Source organism: Monopterus albus, unplaced genomic scaffold (assembly GCF_001952655.1).
Source record: "Monopterus albus unplaced genomic scaffold, M_albus_1.0 scaffold224.1, whole genome shotgun sequence".
Classification (NCBI taxonomy): domain Eukaryota; kingdom Metazoa; phylum Chordata; class Actinopteri; order Synbranchiformes; family Synbranchidae; genus Monopterus; species Monopterus albus.
In genome coordinates, this window is record NW_018128104.1 from 98,596 (window position 1) to 120,178 (window position 21,583).

General features: G+C 40.2%; 1 protein-coding gene across 4 annotated transcripts in view; it reads right to left on the reverse strand.

Annotated features, from left to right (window-relative positions):
• Positions 1–21,583, reverse strand: part of LOC109971409 (neural cell adhesion molecule 2) — a 324,939-nt gene that overhangs the window by 29,426 nt on the left and 273,930 nt on the right. For 3 of the 4 annotated variants that reach the window (XR_002276551.1, XM_020619638.1, XM_020619637.1), the window contains exons 9-15: positions 20,205–20,355; positions 18,076–18,263; positions 17,588–17,684; positions 15,876–16,049; positions 13,363–13,482; positions 12,314–12,435; positions 8,922–9,096 (exon numbers count right to left, since the gene is read on the reverse strand). Coding sequence is in view for 3 of the 4 variants with exons in the window: in XM_020619638.1 (XP_020475294.1) it covers positions 8,922–9,096; positions 12,314–12,435; positions 13,363–13,482; positions 15,876–16,049; positions 17,588–17,684; positions 18,076–18,263; positions 20,205–20,355 (1,027 nt within the window). In the remaining variant the exon portion in view is untranslated. Of the gene's footprint in view, positions 1–278; positions 312–564; positions 699–8,921; positions 9,097–12,313; positions 12,436–13,362; positions 13,483–15,875; positions 16,050–17,587; positions 17,685–18,075; positions 18,264–20,204; positions 20,356–21,583 lie in introns of those variants that run through there. The other variant, XM_020619639.1, reaches the window with a different exon arrangement.

A 21,583-nucleotide genomic window follows, 5' to 3' on the forward strand; every position in this document is an offset into this window, starting at 1 on the left:
TGGCTTCATGCCCAGAAAGAGCACTACTGATGCAATTTTTGCTCTGAGAATGTTAATGGAGAAGTATAGAGATGGTCGGAAGGAGCTGCATTGCGTCTTTGTGGATTTAGAGAAAGCGTATGACAGAGTACCGAGAGAGGAGCTATGGTACTGTATGAGGATGTCAGGAGTTGCAGAGAAGTACGTCAGAGTAATTCAGGATATGTATGAGAGGAGTACGACAGTAGTGAGATGTGCTGTAGGTCAGACAGAGGAGTTTAAGGTGGAGGTGGGGCTACATCAAGGATCAGCTTTGAGTCCCTTCTTGTTTGGCATGGGGAGGCGACAGTGGTGCAGTGGGTATAGCGGTCATCTCCCAACCAGAAGGTTTAAGGGTCGAATCTCATCGCCGGCAGTGCACATGTTGAAGGGTCCTTGGGTAAGACACTGAACCCCCCCGCCATTGCCCCGGATGGTTGGAGCCATCAGTTGAGTTGGCGCCACAGATGGCTGCTGTCGGTACTGTACCACAAACAAATTCCTTGTGTGTAACATACTTGGCCAATAAAGGTGATTTTCCTTATCCTATGGTGATGGACAGGTTGACAGATGAGGTCAGACAGGAATCTCCGTGGGCAATGATGTTTGTGGATGACTCTGCTTTATGTAGTGAGAGCAGAGAGCAGGTGGAGGAACACCTGGAAAGGTGGAGGTCTGCTCTGGAAAGAAGAGGAATGAAAGTCAGTCGTGGTAAGACAGCATACATGTGTATGAACGAGAGGGAGGGAAGTGGAACAGTGAGGTTACAGAGGGCAGAAGTCAAGAAGGTGCAGGAGTTTAAGTATTTGGGGTCAACAGTCCAGTGTGACAGGGAGTGTAGGAAAGAGGTGATAGGGCGAGTGCAGGCAGGTTGGAGTGGGTGGAGAAAGGTGTCAGGAGTGTTGTGTGACAGAAGAGTGACAGCAAGAATCAAAGGAAAGGTGTACAAGACAGTAGTGAGACCAGCTATGCTGTATGGGTTAGAGACTGTAGTGAGGAAAAGACAAAGGGCAGAGATGGAGGTAGCAGAGATGAGGATGTTGAGGTTCTCTTTAGGAGGGACCAGGATGGACAGGATTAGGAATGAGCACATCAGAGGGACAGCTCAGGTCAGCTAAAGGGGATGTGGGGGGGGACCTCCAGACTGAAAAACTCTTTCCTTCCCTCTGCCATCAGACTCCTAAACAGCTGAGGAGTTTACTACCAAGAATATGTCATGTACTGTCGACCTGTACTGTTTACATTGCACATTGACTGTTGACTGCTGCACATGCTGCTCCCATGCAGCATACATTCTCTTATTATATCCTTATATATTTTTATTATATTTATTATACTGCTGCATATTAAAGTGCCTTAGATTTTGTGTTACTTATTTATCTACTTTATATTTCATTTGTATTTTGTGGCATTCAGGTGGACGGCAAAGTAAGAATTTCATTGTACAGGGAAACACATTTCCTAACTGTGCATATGACAAATAAACACTTTGACCTTTGACCTTTGACTGTATATCAGACAGACACCTCCACTGTATCTTATTCTTCACTCCAACTGAGAACATTGGTGTTAACACACTCTAAAAAACTTTAAGTTAAAGTGCTCAACATGTACCTACAGTAGGTAAATGTATAGAGGTGTTAGGAACACAATGTACTACTTTATATACTACTGGATAGATTATTCAGTAACAACAGGCCACATTTTATTGGTTGTTTATGTGTTTTGTGTGTAAAATGTGAATCTGCAAAGCAAGTTGTCAGTACAAAAACAAGGTTTCCTTCTGAAATATAAGAGATTAGAAGATAGAGATATAACATTACATCAAATGTATATTTTCAAGAAAAGTGCAAGTATCTCATTAATGTAATGAAGCATAATACACAAGCAAATGCACTTAATGAATTTCCAGAATGATGTGGTTTCCTCTGCTTCCTTGATCAAAAAGTAACTATGTACTAAATGGAGGTACATGTACTTTATTTAGAAGTCTTCTGTTTATGCTACCTTATATTATTGCTCCACTACATTTGAAGATTAGGATTTTAGATACAACACATAAAACTGATAAAATATTATGCATTATTACAGATGAAACTACCTAGTATTATGATACTGCTCTCATTCCCAGGTCCTAGGCTTTTCCGTGATCATTTAACAATATGATAGGTTTATGTTATGGCACATTCACAGCTACAAAAGAAGCACTTAAAGAGTATCTTGTAAGTTATAGCAGGGCAAATATGAGTTAGAGTAGCAACATAACTGTTTTTGTTTTAAAACTACACATCATTGGCATCAGATAATTTCCTACCTTAATGTTAATGATTGATTGTGATTATGTGTACCTGCAGGAAAAAAAACACTGCAAAATGAACATCCTTAGCCACAAGTCAGTGATGCACATTGGTTTATGTAATGATGAAACAGCCCATTAATCGGTAGTTCTTTTATAATTGGAATGAATAATCTGCAGCTATTTCAATAGTGAATTAATCATTGCAGTCATTTTCAAGCAAACATTGAGAAAATGTTTCACATTCTTAGGTTCTAGCTTCTCAAATAACAGGATTTGCTACTTCTCTTCATCATATATAATCATAATAGTGAAAATAATCATTAGTTTCAGGTCTAATCTAAACATCATAATAAATCAAAAGCAATTAATGACCCTTAAATAATGTAAAAGTGTGCTCCTGTAATGTTAATGTTATCGTGGTATTAGTGCTGGAGGAAAAGATACGAAGATACGAGGAGATACGAAGTGTCTTCATCAACGAAGCAGTGAGGTAAAGGATAAGGATAATCATCTTTATTGGCCAAGTATCTTACACACAAAGAATTTGTTTTCGATACAGCCAACTCAACCGATGGCTCTAACCATTGGGAGCAACGAGGGGGTTCAGTGTCTTGCACAAGGACACTTCGACACGTGGACTGCAGGCACCAACATTCGAACCTTCAACCTTCTGGTTTGGAGACGACTGCTCTACCCACCGCACCACTGTCGCCCGAAGCGATGCAAAAGGGTTGGTGAGGCAAAAAAGCTGGTGATAGAGACACAATGTTGAAATTGGGGAGGGCAGAAGGTTAGTGCAATGATTTTGGAGGTGAAAAAGAAGCTTTGATTGAGAAAAAAGACTTGTGGGAAGAGGAATGAATTGAAAAGGAACCAAAGGCAGCACTGCAATCAATGGCACAAGCATTTTTCTTAAAGGATTCTGTGATAGCACGAGGGGAAGAAGGTTATGCAGCTGGTTACAAACTAAAATAGGAGGGCGAAAGAAGGAGAAAAAAGAAAAGTGCCAGTTCAATACTTTGCAGGTGTATAATACATAGAAAGAGAACAGAGCAGAGAAATTGGCTGGTGAGAGATTGAAGGCAGCTACACTTTATATTAACAGTAACATATTTCCTCTATTGGCAAAAACCCTAGGAGATACAGTATGTGTGCATGAAAGTGTGTTAATATTAGTGAAAAAACATGAACACTGAATTAGAAAGATAGTCCATAACTGGGATTGGTAGATATTTCACATTTAATATTGTTGATTGAACTAACACTGGCTTCTTCAATATCCAGTTTGATTTAGTGTAGCAGAAAATGTGAACACAGAGTCATTTTTCCTGTTTAACCTGCACGACTTCCCCAGATTATATAAATAAATGAACCTCATTTTGGCTGAAGAATACTGAGATTGATGATTTTACTTAATGAAGCTGCATAAACATAAACTGCTATTATTAAGCTGTAAATTGATGTGGGACAGGTGTCAGCTGGGTTCAGTCATTGATTTCGAAAAGGAGTAATTGCAGCTTCTCAAGTGTGTGAAAGAGACAGAGAAAGAAAAGCTGAGAGACAAAGTCTGACAAAGTTTCTCAGGTGACTTTTAATATATAAGGGAGATTTTTCTGCAGCCCTGCACTCTCTGTCCACTGCGTGCTCCTCTGTTGCCTTTTTATCCAAAAAGCTCAGTGGTGTAACTCTTCTTCAAACAAACACATAAGAGAAAAGCATTTTCTCCCTGTCGCCTTTCTCTCTCATGGGCTCTTTCCCATGATGCACCGCTGTTCACTAACAAGAGAGGACAGCCAATCGAAGTGACCTGCCTTAAGCTTGCTGTTTCCCCGGTCTTGTTTTCTATTTGGAAAGCAGCGCACACTCTCACAGGCCATTTAGCCGGTGCAGTAACGACAGAGGCAAACACTTGCTCAATCCAAAATAGCACAAAAGAATGTGGTAACAGGTTCAGAGAAAGGACTGAAACAGCCTCCCTTCGCGTTTTTTTTCTTTTCATGTGTGAATGTCAGGTCTGCCGGGGGAAGTGCATAAAACATTATTTCAACAAAACATGTGTCTGTGCGTCTATAACTGTGTGTGTTCTAGCTTCAAAGTGTAACGTGGCTGTAATTCTGCCCATGTATGTGCATTTGCGTGTACGCATGTTAGTACAAATAGCCTGGAGGACTTAAAAGTCTCCTGCACATCTTGGTTTTTTTGTCCCCTGGAAAATTAAACACAAAACTCAACAAAGAAAGCAGACTTTTCATTAGGCAGAAAAATATATCCACATTCCTGTCCTTGGCTTATAGGACGCATGTTTCGTCTTTCAAAAGAGAAATGAGTTCAATTAGCCCTGCAGAAGCGCTCTGTCTGTTCCGGATTCTCATGCAGAATTGCAAGGCAGCACCATAGGAAAAACACAGAATAAACTCAAATAAACTCACAATATTTTAAGGAGAAACCTGCAGCCTAAGGGTATTTTCAGTTGTGGTCTGTTGGGTCCTTGAAGCAAACCCTGGTGTGAATGCACCATTTGTGCTTATTATTTGAACAGGTGTGAACAAATCCCCAAGTGTGGACATCAGCGATGGGAAGTTGAACAGTGAAGTCATGGGCAATGTCCAAGCTGAATCTTTGTGATTGAAATGCAACATGATAAACAAGGATAATCACCTTTATTGGCCAAGTACGTTACACACAAGGAATTTATTTCTGGTACAGAACCGATGGCAGCCATCTGCGGCGCTACCTCAACCGATGGCTCTAGCCATCAGGGGGCTTCAGTGTCTTGCCCAACAACACTTAGACATGTGGACCGCTGGCACGAAGACAACTGCTCTACCACCGCACCACTCTGGCCTCTAGACAGCCCTGTATGCTAGCCTGTGCACAGTGCTCCAGTGTTTTGGTTTCCTCTAGTAGGAAAGATTTCAAACTGATACAGTTTAGGCATGCAACATGGATCATAATTATCTTACACTGCAGTGGCAGATAACATTGGTTTTATTATCAATTAATAGGATGGCTATCTTCTCATAATTGGTTAGTCTATAAAATGTAATGTAAAAGTCCAAAGTTCTCAGATTCCAAACTGATATTTTTAGTTTCTTGATTAGTTTGACTAGTCCAAAAACTCAAATATAGTCAGTCAACAATTACTGTAAATTTCAATGCCAAAACCACTGACTTTTTTGCTTGATATATTTATTCAAAAAATAATTGCTGATTAAGTTTCAACTAATCAAATTGTCAACTGTTTGAGTTGTAAATGATACAAATATGGGACAAATAGGATTTTTACTTGATTGGTACTCATAAATTAATTATAACTGTGGTCAAGCCAAATGCTCAAATCTCACGGCAAGATTTGCGGAGGAGGAACGGCCGCCTTCGTCAAACAGTCCTGGTGAACCGACAGTAAGATTATCTCCAAATTTTGTTCCGAAGATATGGAACATATAACACTGAAGCTGAGGCCATTTTATCTGCCAAGAGAAATGTAATGTATCATTGTAAGTGTGGTGTACGTACCCTCCTCATCCATGGAGGGTGTTGCACTCAAAGAGCTGTACAACATAATCAATGAGTATGAAAACACATACCCTGATGCTGCTATTATTGTTCAATCACTGAAATCTCAGGGAAAGCATGCCTAAACTGTATCAGTTTGTAACCTGTCAGGGCCGCTGCCTCTCCTCCGCCTTTCTCTCCTCTGCTCTCTCTATCCTGTGGGCTCTGCACCTCAGCTGTGTTGCATTCCAGTAATTAGCGACTGGTTTGTCGATGCACACAGCTGGGGTGCATCCCGATGATTGCCTTCTCCTCCTTATTTATACCGCTGACAGACGCTCAGGTTTTGCCGGAACATTACATAGTAACGCGGAGTGTACATGTTGGTAGAATGCTACACTGACAGACACTTTGCGTTTTGGCTTGACTCTACCACACTACCTACGAGCTACGCTAATTCCCACTACACTACACATTTTGGTAGAATGCTATGCTGACAGACACTGTGCGTTTTGGCTTGACTCTACCACACTACCTACGAGCTACGCTCATTTACACTACACTACATATCATACATATCCAAGTACCGTACCTTCCCATGTTATGTTCTTTTGATACTTTGTGTTCTCTTTCTTTACCTGCTACCGTCATGTTTTTCCCCCTAGCACCTGGGTCTGCAAACTTGAGTCCAACCTCAGTCCTCCCTCACCCTCCTGGTGAGGGGGGCTACCATAACATAACCTTTCCTACTAGAGGAAACCAAAACACTGGAGCACTGTGCACACGCTAGCGTACAGGGCTATCTAGGGGCCACAGACTGGAATGTCTTCAAAAGGGCCACAGACAATATTCATAAATATGCAGATACTGTGGGTGATTACATCAGCTGGTGCACGTCCATATGTGCCCCACCCAGAACTGTGTGTGTCTTCCCCAACCAAAAACCTTTGTTCAATATGGACATAAAACAGAAAATCAGAAAAAGGCGGGAAGCTTTCAAGGCAGGGGACCAAGGAGAGTACAAGAGAGCCTGGTATGAGCTACAGAGGTCCGTCAGAGCTGCAAAGAGGGCATACTTCCAAAAACTGGAGAGCTGTTACCTGAATAACAACACCTGCATGTGGCAGGGAATCCAGGCAGTCACAAACTACAGGATCAAATCAACGATCACAATCTCCCATGACATCACCCTCCCGGACAGCCTTAATAACTTCTATGCTAGGTTTGACAGGATGAACATGGATACCCCCTCAAAATCCCCCTGTGACCCGGGGGACACTGCTTATCAGGTAACGCACACACAGGTTCTGAAGGCCCTGAAACAGGTAAACCCCCATAAGGTGGCGGGAACAGATGGTGTGTCCCCCAGAGTGTTGAGAGCCTCTGGGGATCAACTAGCTAGTGTATACAGACATCTTCAACCTGTCCTTAACCCAAGCAATAGTCCCTTGCATTTTCAAAAAAATCCATTATCGTACCGGTCCCTAAGACATCAGACACATCCACTCTGAATGACTTCAGGCCAGTGGCACTCACATCAGTCGCCATGAAGTGCTTAGAGAAATTGGTCCTCACACACGTCAACCACATGGTCCCGGACACTGTAAACCCCTCCAGTTTGCCTATCACCCCAACGGATCAGTGGATGACGTGACAGCTCTGGCTTTATTCCATACCCTGAAACACCTGGACAACAGCAGTGCATATGTTAGGATGCTCTTCCTGGACTACAGTTCTGCATTCAATACCATTCGCCCAGGCAGGCTGAATACCATGTGCAATATTTGAAACTCCCCATTTTACCTGCTACCTTATTCCTTTATCCACAGTTTTATCAACTATTTTGTATTCTTCGGTATTCTTGTTTTTTGTATTCTTGGGTGATCTTATATTTAGACTAGATGTTCGTTCCGTTGGCTTTAAACTCTTTACCTGACACCTGAGACCTGCACAAGAATTCCTATATGCCTAGACTGTCTGTTTATGCATAAATGGCTAATAAAAATCTTGAATCTTTAGTGGCTCTTTATGTGCAGCACATCTTGCTGTCTGTCCTTTGCAGGTTCTTGCCACAATGACAATGAATAACCTTAATAGCACTTTGTTGTGTGGCCAAGAAGAAGCATACTGTAAATCTTCAAAAGTCATAGCCAGTGATTTTTAGTAGCCTGTTCCTGTTTACATTTTGGCTAACTGTCATTTAGTAGCTTCTGTTTGCAATTTACTGACAGGTGTACAGGCAACAATCCCTTTGACACAGAAGAAAACCTAAAACTTGATTTGAAGTTCTGGATTTGCAATGAATGATTTTCCCTAGAATTTTTAAAACATCTAAACATATCTAAAAATATGTGCATAATGCCTGTGTGTCCAGATTATTACTATGTGATTAGTCTGAGAATGAGTATGATTTTTGAAGCAAACTGTATTAATTGAGCAGCACATTAATTCCATGAGCTGTGTCCCAGATGCTGCTGCTGCCTGTGGCTGCTGACAGTGTTGATAAGTGGGCCACCTCAGAGGTCAAACTACAATTAATTAATTTCCAGTTGTTTATAGAACACCGGCATAACCTGTCTGTTTCAACTCACACATCATATCTATGATGCCCCTTGAAGTTCTGGGCTTATTTTTGTTGTCATTTTTTCTTTATACCTACAGATACATGGTCAAATATATTGTACATGATGTATTGTCAGAGGTTTTTTGAGTAGCTACAGTAAAAATCTTCAGAAGAAAATGGTTAAGTCTTCCAACACTACAAAACAACTGGCCTTGCAGATTTAAACACCATTCAACATTTTAGAGGAGGGACCGATCTCTCCTTTGACAGCAGACCTATTTATCCAGAAAGCAAACTAGCAACAAGCCCGGCTGGGTTCTGAGGCTTGCTTTATCTTGACTGGAACATCTTGTTCTCTCACTTTTGTTATCACCACTGCTATCACTCCTTCCATTGGCAGGAATAACACACTACTTAACAAGTTCAGAGATGTTCTCTGGAGGCAATCAAAAGGCATTCAATACCAGCTACAAGTAAGCAAGTAAAGGAGAAGTGGATAGAGTAAAGAGGCCATTACAATGCATTTGTCCTTTATCATGTTTTTACCTGTAATATCTGGTTTCTGTGGCATGAAGAACTGATAGAAGGTAGGCTCCGACAGGCCCTTGACATTGCGCGCCGTGATTTCCACTTCATATCTTGTGTTCCACTGCAGTGGCTGAAGCATCGCGAAATCATTTGCTCCTGGAACTAGTTTGGTCATCCACTGTTCCTCTTTATCCTGAAGGGAGAGAAAAGTAAAGAAAGAGAGAATGTAAAAGACAGGACTTTTGCCCTTGAATAATATTTCATCTTTGTCTGCAAGTATCAGAGGAGAGCAAAGGAAGTTGTTTTACATGATAAACACCAGCTTTGTGTTTTTAATCTGGGGATTGTGAGAGTTATTACAATTGGGAACTGATGTGCAATTGTGAAACACCCAAGCACATGCACTTGCAGGTAAAAAGAAAGGCTAATCCTCTGTTTTTCATCAAGCTTGCACACATTCTCTGACACCCTTTTGCTCCTTTGTGGCTTCAGGCTTTTCTTTTTTCCTCTTCCTTGCATCATTCTTGCTTTCCCTCCTTCCTCACTCATCATCTGGAGACTGATTCCAAACAAAGGACTGGAAACTGAACAGTAAGCTATATATTGAAAGCATGCCAAATGTACTGTGTGCTCAACATTCTTGGCTACTTGGCACCTTTTCCTCCAAATGTTAGAGGACAAATTGTAGAGCAAAATGGCCTTTTACAAAGTCAAGGTCCAGGGAATAAATATATGTAACATTTGTGTGGATTGCCACCTGACTATTATGTGTTCTGGTTCAGGCTTTGTCCCTCCTCAATGAAGCAGCTGTTTGCTCCTGATGCCAGACAAGGCCATAACATTACTGGAGTGTGAAGCCTCCACCTTTTCCTTTTCCTTCATAAGCCACAGACTTCCTAACCCTCTTAAATCACTGTCACTTTGTCGGTGGGACAGGGAAATGCCTGCCTGGATACATGTACATCAGGGAGATCAGAGATTTGGACCAGCTCACATCCACTTAGTCCTGTAAAAAATTTTGTATGGGTGCCATCTATTCTGCCTCCTGGCCTCATCTCAGTCGCTCGCCTTATCTTGAGAGTTTAAGCTGTTTTCTGCTATTTTACACACACAAACACACACACACAAATCAACTACTTAAATGGATGAGTGAATTCTGAAAGCTTATGTCTGCTCTCATTTAAAATGTGAATTGTAAGTGACACAAGGACTGAAAAACAGAAATTCTCAAGCAGAAGATTATTCATTTTGCCACCAACGCACCCACTCAACTCAATCAACAGAAACCTATCAAACTAGTGAGTCATTCACAGTCCGCTGAGATAAAAATGCATTCCTAGTGTCATAACCTGTGCGTCAAACACAAAAAACAAGGTGCAATTTTGAAATGTTTTGTTGTTTCTTTACACCAGACAGAACTGCACACTTCAAAAGTAAAGAGAACACCTACTCTAAACTGAATGATCCTCATTTTGTTAATATAACAGTGTTTGGTTTACTCAGTTTTCACAATCTACAACCTCACATCAGAAAAAGGCAACAGCACTAATCACTGCTCCACCATGCCACCCCATCTGTTTGTTAATCAAATCCAAAAACATTTATGTCAAAAACAGGTGAATGAGAATGTATTCTCTTCAAGACATCGTGTAGTTTACTATGTGTTTTTACATTGCTTTCACAAACTAAACAGTGACTACAACCCCAAATCAGAAAAAGTTGAGACAGTATGTAAAATTAAAATTAAAAGTGAAGGTTGTGATTTGTAAATCATCTGTGTCCTGTATTACACTGAAAACAATACAGCAGCACATTATTTGATGTGATACCTCATAAGTTTTATTCCTTATTCAAAATAAACACACTTCAATTCTGATGCCTGCAACCTGTGGTTTCTTTTACATTGGTTACACTTGCATTTTGTGCTGTTAGTATGCCATCTTAAATAATCCAAATAATTGAATCACTTACAACATCATACAATTCACACATTGGCATCCTCCTCTTCATTGGTTGATGCAATTTGCTTTTCAAAATGTGGGCGTCCATTCCTTCCAGAAAAGGCCTGAAATGTTGATTTGTCTGACCACAGTACACGTTTCTACTGTGTGATGGTCCATCCCAGATGCCTCTGAGCCCAGAGCTTCTGGACACTGTTGACATAGGGCTTCCTTTTGGCACAGTACAGTTTTAAGCAGCATTTATGGATGTAACTACATATTGTAGTGCCTGACACAGGTGAGCCAAAGTCATCCTGAGCCCATGTGGTTATATCGCTTATAGAAGAGTGACGATTCTTGATGCAGTGATCGGAGAGCACAGTCATCCAGATTAGGCTTGTGCCCTTTATGCACTGGAATTACTCCAAATTTCTTGAATTTTTTAATCATGTTCTGCACCGTAAAGGGTGACATATCCAAATCCCTTCCTGACTTTTTTTAAGGAACATTGTTTTCAAACATTTCAATAATTTTCTCATTCATATGTTGGGAAACTGGTGGTCCTCAGTCCATCTTTACTTCAAAAGGGCTCGGCCTTTCCTGGATGCCGCTGTTGTACCAAATCATGATGCAGTCACCTGCTGACATCACCTGTTTCAAATGGAATCATCATTTCATTGTTTTACCTCATTACTGGCCCTGAAATGCAACATCCCAACTCTTTTTGGAATGTGTTGCAGCATCAGAATTGAAGTGAGTGTTGTGAACAAGGAATAAAGTTGATGCTGTATCACATCAAATAATGTGCTGCTGTGTTTTTTTTTTTTTATGTGCTGCTGTGTTGTTTTCAGTGTAATACAGCACACAAATGATTTACAAATCATTACTTTCACTTTTAATTTTAATTTTACATACTGTCCCAACTTTTTCATATTCGGGATTGTAGTCACTGTTTAGTTTGTGAAAGCAATGTAAAAACACATAGTGAACTACACGATGTCTTGATGTCAGTGATTACTTCTGTTGCCTCCCAGCAAAAAGGTTCTGAGTTCAAGCCTTGGCTGACCTGATGGCTTTCTGTGTGGATTTTGCATATTCTCCCTGATCCTGCATGGGTTCTCTCCGGTTGCTGAAAACACGAGCTAAAGTTAATAAAGTCAAAAACTTTAAGTATTTCAAGTTAAGTACAAAAATAAAATAAAAAGAGACGAGAAATACTGGTGTTTGAAACTAAGAAATTTTGATATTTTATTTATGCTTAAAACAGTTTAAAAGAATAATATCTGTTATTTTCAACATATTTTCGCTTATTTTCAACCATTATTTTGCTTCAGGTTTTTCTTATCTTGTACATTCTAATTTAACTCTAACTGAACTTCACTCAAACAAGCCTTTGAGTTAGAGACTTGATTCATGTGGATTCTGATCACAAAGCTGATGTTCAACTGTAAAATAATACAAATTACTCACCGTCTTGTATTTCACTATATACTCCACAATGGGCATCCCTCCATCATCCTGTTTGACCAGCCCCAGCCTGTAGGCCTTGCCCATCCCTCTCTGCCCATGGACCGCTGGCGGACTCGGCTCTCCTGAGGGGGACAAGAAAAGGAGGCCTCAGAAAAGAAGCTAAACAATATATTTTTGTGTGTTTTTTTTTCCTGTGAGCGCCTGTGTGTGCCGCCCATGAGGGAGAGCAGGTGGCAACATGAGATACCAGATAAGGACACAGTACAAGGAGAGAGATGGTTTTAAGGTAAGTTAAATTCATATTAAAAAGCAAATCCCACTCCTTGGCTTTAAGCAAGGTTGACTGGAAGCGCTTATTATTTACTGTGTTTTGTTAATTAGATTTTCTTTCCAGCATTAATTGATAGTAGCTGCTGTATAACAGTTTAACAGTGAAAACACTTTTTCTGTGGCCTTGCCTGGATTTACTGCAATCCTGCTGTGCCAGATTTTCAGAATAAATAAAGTGCTTATTATAAAACCCCTGCAGTATATAATTTTTTAATGCAGCAGTTTTACAACAAGACACAAATTTGACAGGATATATTCCAAGATCCAATAATCTTGATTTATATCACTAGATTTTTATAAAGTAGCACATAGCTATCATTTCCCAAGGTGATGAAGCTTTGAATAGAGTTCTGCAGAATGTTTGCATTTCTATCACAAATCTTCTTTTTATTTTATATAATCCAAACATCTGATAGCAGTCAAAATAAAACTCCATAACTGTTTTATTAGGGTTTATTGCCCCATTGTGTAAAAATATTACATTTTTGCACTTTGGAATGTGTACTTAATTACCTACTACATATCATCATAACTCCTGGGATTGTAATAATTAACAATTAACCCACTGCTATAAACCTATTGTAGTAATGAATTCAAGTGATTATGACTGGATTTCATTTCACAGATACATCCGTTAGTGGCTGATAGAATAGTTCTGAGGATACTAATGAAATGGCAAGCTCTTATTTTGAAGGGCAAGAACAGAGAGTCAGACTCACGGATGGGTAAAGTCTGGAAGGTCTCCGTGTGGCTGAACTCTCCCTGACCCTTTCCATTGACAGCTGCCACTCGAACCTCGTACGTCGTGTTAGGCTCCAGTCCCGTCAGCACCACTGTTGCTGGAGACAGACAGGACCAGATTTCATGTTACCTGGAAGCACTGTATGTGACAATCATCTATTATATAGGCAGCACAGTTCGACCCGCCATCTTGAGAGGCATCGCAAAACTCTTATTCCTGCTTTGAGGAGGGAGGAGGCTGACTGGAGGAGACATGATACTGTACATGAGAGCATCCTTTGCAGAAGTTTTTATGGACTGACATTCCCCTTTATCAGAAATCAGTTGGTGATCGGACACTTCAGATGAAAAATCAAAGGAAAGGATGTTTCATGTCTGTATGAACATGTTTCCTCACAATTTTTACTTGCATCCTTTACTTGGATCTCACATGGGTGGGACTAAGACACAACAAAAAGATCCAAGTGAGGGAAAGGCAGATGCAATTTGGGCAAATGGGATTTGCCCATTGTCTATCTATCATCTGTCATGTGCCCATTTGTTGCAAGTTGTAATACCAGACCAGTAATAAATAGTGTGAGAGGAATATTTTGTTAAAAAATAAATGACTGCAGATTTAGGAAAAACACACACACATACCTACAATAATATTAAGTAGCAAGTTATAATAAACACCATTAGAGAGGATTTAATGAGATCACTGTACATTATTATGAAGGATGTTAAAACTATTAGCAACACTGAAAACTGTGTAATATGTAGCATTCAGTGTAAACTGCATCAATTCTTGAAGAAAACAGGAAATCTCATTATCAGACCACATTACAGATTCCTATTTAAATTCAGCAGTCACTAGAGTCTATTTACATAATCTTGACTATTCAGAAAAGCCAGCAGAGAGTTGGCAGTGAAAGCTGTTGTTTTTGTCAGTCTGCACAAATTAAATACTTGAATAGTAATAGGTGCTTTTGCAGTCCTTTAGTCCCGGAACTGAAAACAAATTCTGCAATTTGCAGCCGTTCTAAGTTCCTTTCTTAGCTATAAGCAAGCATTTCAATTTGGGCAAAAGCATTCAAATGAAACAAGTTCAGGCATCTCATTATATTGAAGAGTTTATTGTGTAAGTACTTTTTACTGAGGATATCTGAAGTGGCCTCTGTGATTACATGATACCACTTAACTGGCTTGTAATTAGTCAGGCCCACTATGTTTTGAAAATTATATTCCTAATCTTGAACAAAGAGCCAAACTGAACTAAATAAAATTTACAATTAAGATTTATTTATCCTGTTCTGTTCGTCATGTGTTCCTTCCTCTGTCCTTCATGCATGTTTCTCATTCTCGTCCTCTACATGTGCAATACAGTTTAACATTCATTGTTGAAGTTCTATTTGCTGTTTAGCATTCACCTTGCGGCACCTCTATATTGTAATGACTCTAAAATGAGGCATATTAGTGATAAACCCCTCAGGCTTGTCAGACCTGCTTATCACCCAACCATTCGTCCTCTGGCTTCCACTATCCATCCACCCCTTGGTGTACTTTTCCACCAGCAGCCTCAGAAATCAGTTTGGGGTCATTAAAGCATAAAAAGAGGAGGGGCATTCTAGCACTCTCCTCTTCTTTAAGGTTCGTCATGACCCAACAACATTTCAGAGGCGAGGCTCTGAAGGGCCACATGACAGATCATTCAGTGTAGCTTCTACTCTTGCTTGGTTAGTGTCAGCTGATGTGTGAAGAGTTAACAAGCAGAAATGTTGGTTAATGCCTTATAAATCTTTAGGCACAACCATGCTGGTCTAATATGTACAAGCTGTAAGTTTTGAACTGTGTTATAGAAACTAGCCTAGTGTCAAAAGGCTGCCACTTGATTTTTATTTCCCAAAAATGAATGGAAACCAAACATTAACATTCAAATTTATAAAGGATAATTAAAAAAAATCTAACAGCACTGACAGCAGAACAGTCAGCAGTAATGTAAAGCTTTAATGGTCATCTAAAACATTCTATTTGCCTTCAATTTATAAACAGCTATTTAGAGATCAGTGGACTGTAAAACCTCAGAAGGTCTCTGACATGGTTTACAGTGACCTACATTAAGCATATAGATTCAAGGCTTTCTTCCATGGGCCAGAAAGTGTGTAATTTATCTTTGCTTTACTGGTACTGATCTCTGCTTTTAACCACCCCTCATATAGAATAGGTTAACAAACCCTAAGGAAATTGGCTCTGTCCCTGAAATGAGCTGAGCAAGTGAACAGCTGAAAGCTTTCTTATTGATCTGACAGATTCAACCTGCCTCAGTCCGGAAAAGGAGAAATGTGTTCAAATTGGCTTTTAGCTGTTACAAGAACATGTTGTAAATAATAGGGTCCACTTCAACAGATCAGCGGATTAATGTACCTTAGATTTTCCACAATAATTGTATAATAGAGTAGTTGTATCTATAAGTAAACACTGTGAAAAACAAATCAAAACACATGCCCCTCACTCTGGACACTGTGTGACATGACATCCCTCCAGTCCTGTGAGCCCACTTCCTTGTACTGGACCAGGTAGTAGCTGATGGGTACGCCACCATGAGAGTCTGGCTTCATGAAGGTAACGGTTGCGAGACGCTGGGAAACAGCCGACAGACGCACTGAGTATGGATTTGATGGTACATCTGAAAAGACAAAATGAGAAAAGAAATATCAAGGCTAACACCAGAGGTTAACTGTTCCTTATTTCCTGTTAGTGCACTACACGAGGAATATTATCCCAAACTTATACAGCATATTGTATGTACACATACTGCATGGTTGTGCAGACAACTTCATATCTCATTATCTGTGCATTAAAATCTACTAAATAAAGAATAAATAAACACCGCTGTCACTCTTAATTTAAGCCCACTTTTATTTAGCTTTCTAGCTAATTGTACAGCAATAGGGAAACAGTTGGATTATGGTTGTATATAAGTAATTACTCTTAAATTCTTTCTCAGTTGTCACACAATAAATACAGGAGTTTCATAAAAGCTACAGTATGCACTTTTTAACAGAAGAGCTTCGAAATAGTTGCTACAACAGCATGAAAACACAGTAATGTTATAATGCTCTGGTTTAGCAGGCATACTCTTTCACACACCTTACTGTTACCATGCTAATATATGCTAATGAATGAGGCTAGTTTTTGAGGTAATTAGTCATAAACCAAAGGACTTCAGAAATTAAAAGTTTGACCTGATGATGGCAGAAAATAAAAAGTTAAGGGTTCACCTAAATCATAATCGTTGACACTAAATGCATGTTTTACCAGAACATAAAAGTGTTTTTAATACTGTTCCTCATGCCTACTAAGCACATCACTGTCATTAAACATACAGTATAACCAGTGTAACATATAGTAATTTAGCTCATTTCAAGGTTAGGTGGTACACCTTTAATTTGTCCTTCGACTTGTTTCAGCTGTAAACCAGCATCGTTGATTTTCTATTTTTCTCACCTTGAAAGCATCAATCTAGTATTTACATATTTACTGGTGGCTTCATTTAAATCAGCACAGTTTGATTCATTACAAACTGATTCATTACAAACTGATTCATTACACGAAACTTTTACCCAAGGTTTCACTTTGAAGAGAGTGTGCAAAGAGGTGATGAGCTTTTCAGCTTCCACAGGAGACCATCTCCCTTCTGAGTCTCCTTTATTAACTGAGTCTGTGCATGTGTGTGTCTCTGAGTGCATTTCTGCACGATTGTAAGCGTCAGAACCAGTTCCAAAACACATTGTTTCCTGCAAAACTACACATTAGGTCAGCTTTTTGCTCACTGCTTTTCTCCTTATCCAGAGCAATTCAATCTGCGCTAAAGATAATTGGACTGCACTATTGTGTATTAGTCTGCGTTACAGTAAATTAGAGAGTACTTCAGTAAATAGCAAGGGGTATGGTAAATCAGGTGGCACCATTTGAGATTAGGCTAGCCTGAATAGGGGTTGGGAATTGCAGTGGAATCTATCTTCCTGAGAATTGCAAATAAGGCTATTACCATTAGTAGAGAGGTAGAGAGTTACAAAGCAGTTAAATGGTTAGTTACTGTGAGAGCCGTGATTCAGAGGGTGTGGGGTCCATGACTCCACACATTCTGACTTGAAATTAAGTCACCAATCTTATTAGCTGAGCTACAGGGACCACACATTAGTGGCAGTTCTTCAGACTCACCTGCCTGGGCCAGAATGAACTCCTGGTATCGAACTCCAATGTTGTTCCTGGCTGTGCAGTTGTAGCGGCCAAAGTCCCTGTCGGACATGGGAGTCACCTAGAACCGGACAAAACCATTTCAAATAAAGTTAAAGGAACAAGTTAATTTGAACAGGTTAAATGACTTAAATTACAAAATCTGACACTGGCTCTAGATATGCAAATATTTTTGGTTTTATCTGTCCAGGTTTTAGATACCTGTCACTAAGATTTATGTGTCTACCCCAACACAAAGAAGGTGAATGGACATTTCTGTGGTGCAGAATGAGTATTAACAAAAGCTGCTGTAACTCTATCAAGGGAACAATGACACCTTCTTTGATACAGTATTAAAACAACCAGTTTTATATGTTTTAATTTTAAAATAAAAAAAAACACTCAAAAAGAAAATCATCTAAGGAAAAATATGTCAACTCATGTGTCACCTCTCATTGGAACAAAGTGCCCACCTCAAGCACAGACTTGCCCTCCGCACTGTGCACCTGCATGTTGGGCGTTCCCTCTGCAGAAATGGTGAAGCGCTCCTTCCTCCACAGCATGGTGGCAGGAGGGTTTGACATCACATCACAGCTAATGTTCACTGGGTTTCCCTCCCAGGAATAATAGATTGTATGGTTTGTCAGGAACTTTGGTATATCTGTCCAAAAATATAAAGACATTATCTGTCACACTTGCCTCTTTTATATGATAAAGCAGCTGCGCTTTTGGTGTGTCTGGAATGTGTGGCCGCCGATTAAACACTCAAATCAAAGGGGGAGCTGTGCTGGATGAACACAGATGTAAGCATGACTTGCAGATGCTTAACCTACAAATTCCTCAAAGGGAGAAGAAAAACCATTTCATCAGTGCTTCCCTCTGCAAATACAAAAAGAATAATTTAAACCTTATTGAAGCCTCTCATGCTGAGGGGGTGGGGGGCAGGGACCTCTATTCTGATCATCTCCCCAAGAATAAAAATTAAAGAGTTGCCCCAGCAAATTTGAAGGGCAGTAATGGATGATCTCAGGGGTGAGCTCTCATGTGGATTTCTTTTGGCCCAGTCAGCCCAGCTCAGCGGGAGAGGCATTATGGTTGTTTTATGCTCACTTGCAGGATTCCATTAAAGAGATTGATGCCTGGCTCTCTGTCACAGCTGAGGACATGTTATTCCCTGAAGCTTGCAGTGACTTACTAAATGAGTTCATTAGTTCAGTGGCAATGGCTGGCTCAGCCCTGTCATATTTAGACACAGCCTACTGTATATTGTTCTGTGGACTGGGAGTCAAGTCAAGCTGTGGCTCGAGCAAAACAAGTTTACAGTAAAATGACAGCAACTTTGCTTCATGGTTAGAGTAGGTGCAGGAATGTCAGATTTGTTTTTTTCCAACATGAAATGGCACCAAACATATTCCAAAACATCAACTTTTCAACAACTATGCATAACAAGTTTTGAAGGAAACCCTGAACCCAAAAGTCAACTCAGCCATAAGAGGAGAGAATAGTCTTTTGTGTGACAACAGAACTGTAGTATTCATTTCCCCCCAAGCTGTCTCTTGGAATATATTTGTTTATCTGCCCTCTCTGTGTGTTGTTTCTCTGAGCTTCAAGGTAGAAGCACTACTCCCAAAAATGTACTTTTCACTGGTCTTATTCAGGAAACAAGCTGCTCTCATAATGAACCTAATCATTTCATGGTCAAGATGGAGATCTTTTTTTCAAAGCTCATTAGGCAGGGAAGAGCCTGCCCCAAATAACCCCAAAAAACCAGCACTGAGGAATGGGTGCGATCATCGTGTAGCAGGGGAAATGTCAGCGGGGGAACAGAAAGGCAATACATGATATCCTCTCACTAATTAACCCTTCTGGAGGCTGTGAGTGTGGTGTGGGTGCAGGACTTTTGAAGGAGCTCAGTTGTTTATAATAATATAATGATCTTTGGAGAGAAAAACACCTACTGTGCGAAAAAGATTATTAGAACTAAGCACAGTCGAACTTTTGAACTTTATATTTGCCTGCAAGATTTTTGATTTGGCTGCTTAAATGTGTACATGTGTTTCATTTTCACATTAAAAATATTACACAAATAATACATGTGGAGAAAGGAGTAGTAGGCAGGTCAGGTGACAGGGCTTCAGTAGTTTTGCTCCTTTTGCCCACTGACAGCGTAACATAAGGTTCTGGGCACTTACCTCACAGCCACGTGTTTTCACTTAAGCTGCATGATTAGGTCTCTGCTCAGGACAGTGAGGGCAGAATAAAATGGTAAATGGACTGTATTTATATAGCGCATTTTTCACAGTGTTGCACTGGTCAAAGCGCTTTACAGGAGATCATACACCATTCACCCATTCACACACATCGATGACAACAAGGCTGCCACACAACGGCGCTAGTCAAGCCACCGAGAGCAAGTCGGGGTTCAGTGTCTTGCTCAGGGACACTTAGGCATGCGGGGAGACGAACCACCAACTTGCTGGTCAGAAGACGACTTGCCCTACCTCGTGAGCCACAGCCACCCCTAATAATAATTACCAATAGGTGAAAACATGTCTGACTGTGCAGAATGTTTAGGCACTGGTCAGATTATAACCATACTCACACTCAATGTCCAGAAACATGCTCTTCTGATGACCTCCAATTCTGCTGAGGGCCTCACAGTCAAATCGACCCAAGTCAGCCAGCTTCACACCACTAATCGTCAGCACTGACTTGCCATGACGACCACGAACTTCAAACCGTCCATCCTGGCTCTGAAGACACAAAGACATAGATAAATACTGTTTTGTTAAGGTATCCTACCAGGAAAGGTCAGGATCTCTATTTGTGAAGTTCGTTTGCACAGATTCTTGGGTGACATTAAATTGCCATTACATTCCTATAATTCTCACACACTTACTGCCCTTAATACATAGTGTGGTATGTGATTTTCTGAGCAAAAACTACACAACATTTAATAGCATGAAAGAGCAGCTAACTAGACAGACCTAGGATGTCAGGAGGAGAAAGATAATAGTTCTGATTTAGTTTATTTGTGATACTATATTTAAAAGAAAAGCCATACACATGACTGGTTGATTATGACATATACTGTAGGGTGGACACAACAAAAATAACCCTGGAATCCACAAGAGCTAAGTCCATCTCTGTTGCCAAGTAATTTACAGAAAGTTTCTTGCACAAGTTTGTATCCTGACTGAATAATCCTTTTCAACCCCCCTTGCAACTAACCATCACTTGCCACACAGACTCAGGGTTAATGCAATAAACTGTTGATTTATTATAAGGTCATTACATCTGTAGGAAGACGATATCAATTTGAAGCAACGGGTCAATTACAGCAGATGAGACTATGATTCCTGTAATCGACATTCACTTGTAATGAGAAAAAAGCACCCCAGGAGCATCCCAGTTGCAGACGTGACATGGCTGTAGCCTCCAGACTGTTGCCTGACACATAACCTCTGTCATCCCCAAGAAACCACTTTTCAGCAGTGCTGCCCACGAACTCAAAGTTGAGGCATTTGAGAGCTGTGTGACTGGAAAAAGATGTGAGGGTCAGATACACTGGGAAAAATAATGTGATGTATTTTATCTTCAAGTACTTGATTTTTCTAATTTGTGTCTTCTTTTCAACCAAATTTTTTCCTTTTCATAGGGAGAAACCTTTGCAGTCAGATGATCTTGTACCTGTTCTATTACAGTAAATCAGATGATGAATATGATAAACCGAAGTACCTACAGTCTTTTGTTTACTTCATTGTAGCTACTTCGTATATACACATGTAGTGTATACAGTATGTAATGAAGAGACTGGATGATATTCTGTATTTGAAGACAAGACACTGCCTTGAATGGGAGACAATTTTAGTTTAATTCTTATTAGAGTTGAGTCCAGGATGCAGGGTCGCAGTCTTACATGCCTCTCTGCTGTCTCCTTGCAGCTGCTACCCACCCAACACTCCCAGTACCCCATAGAGA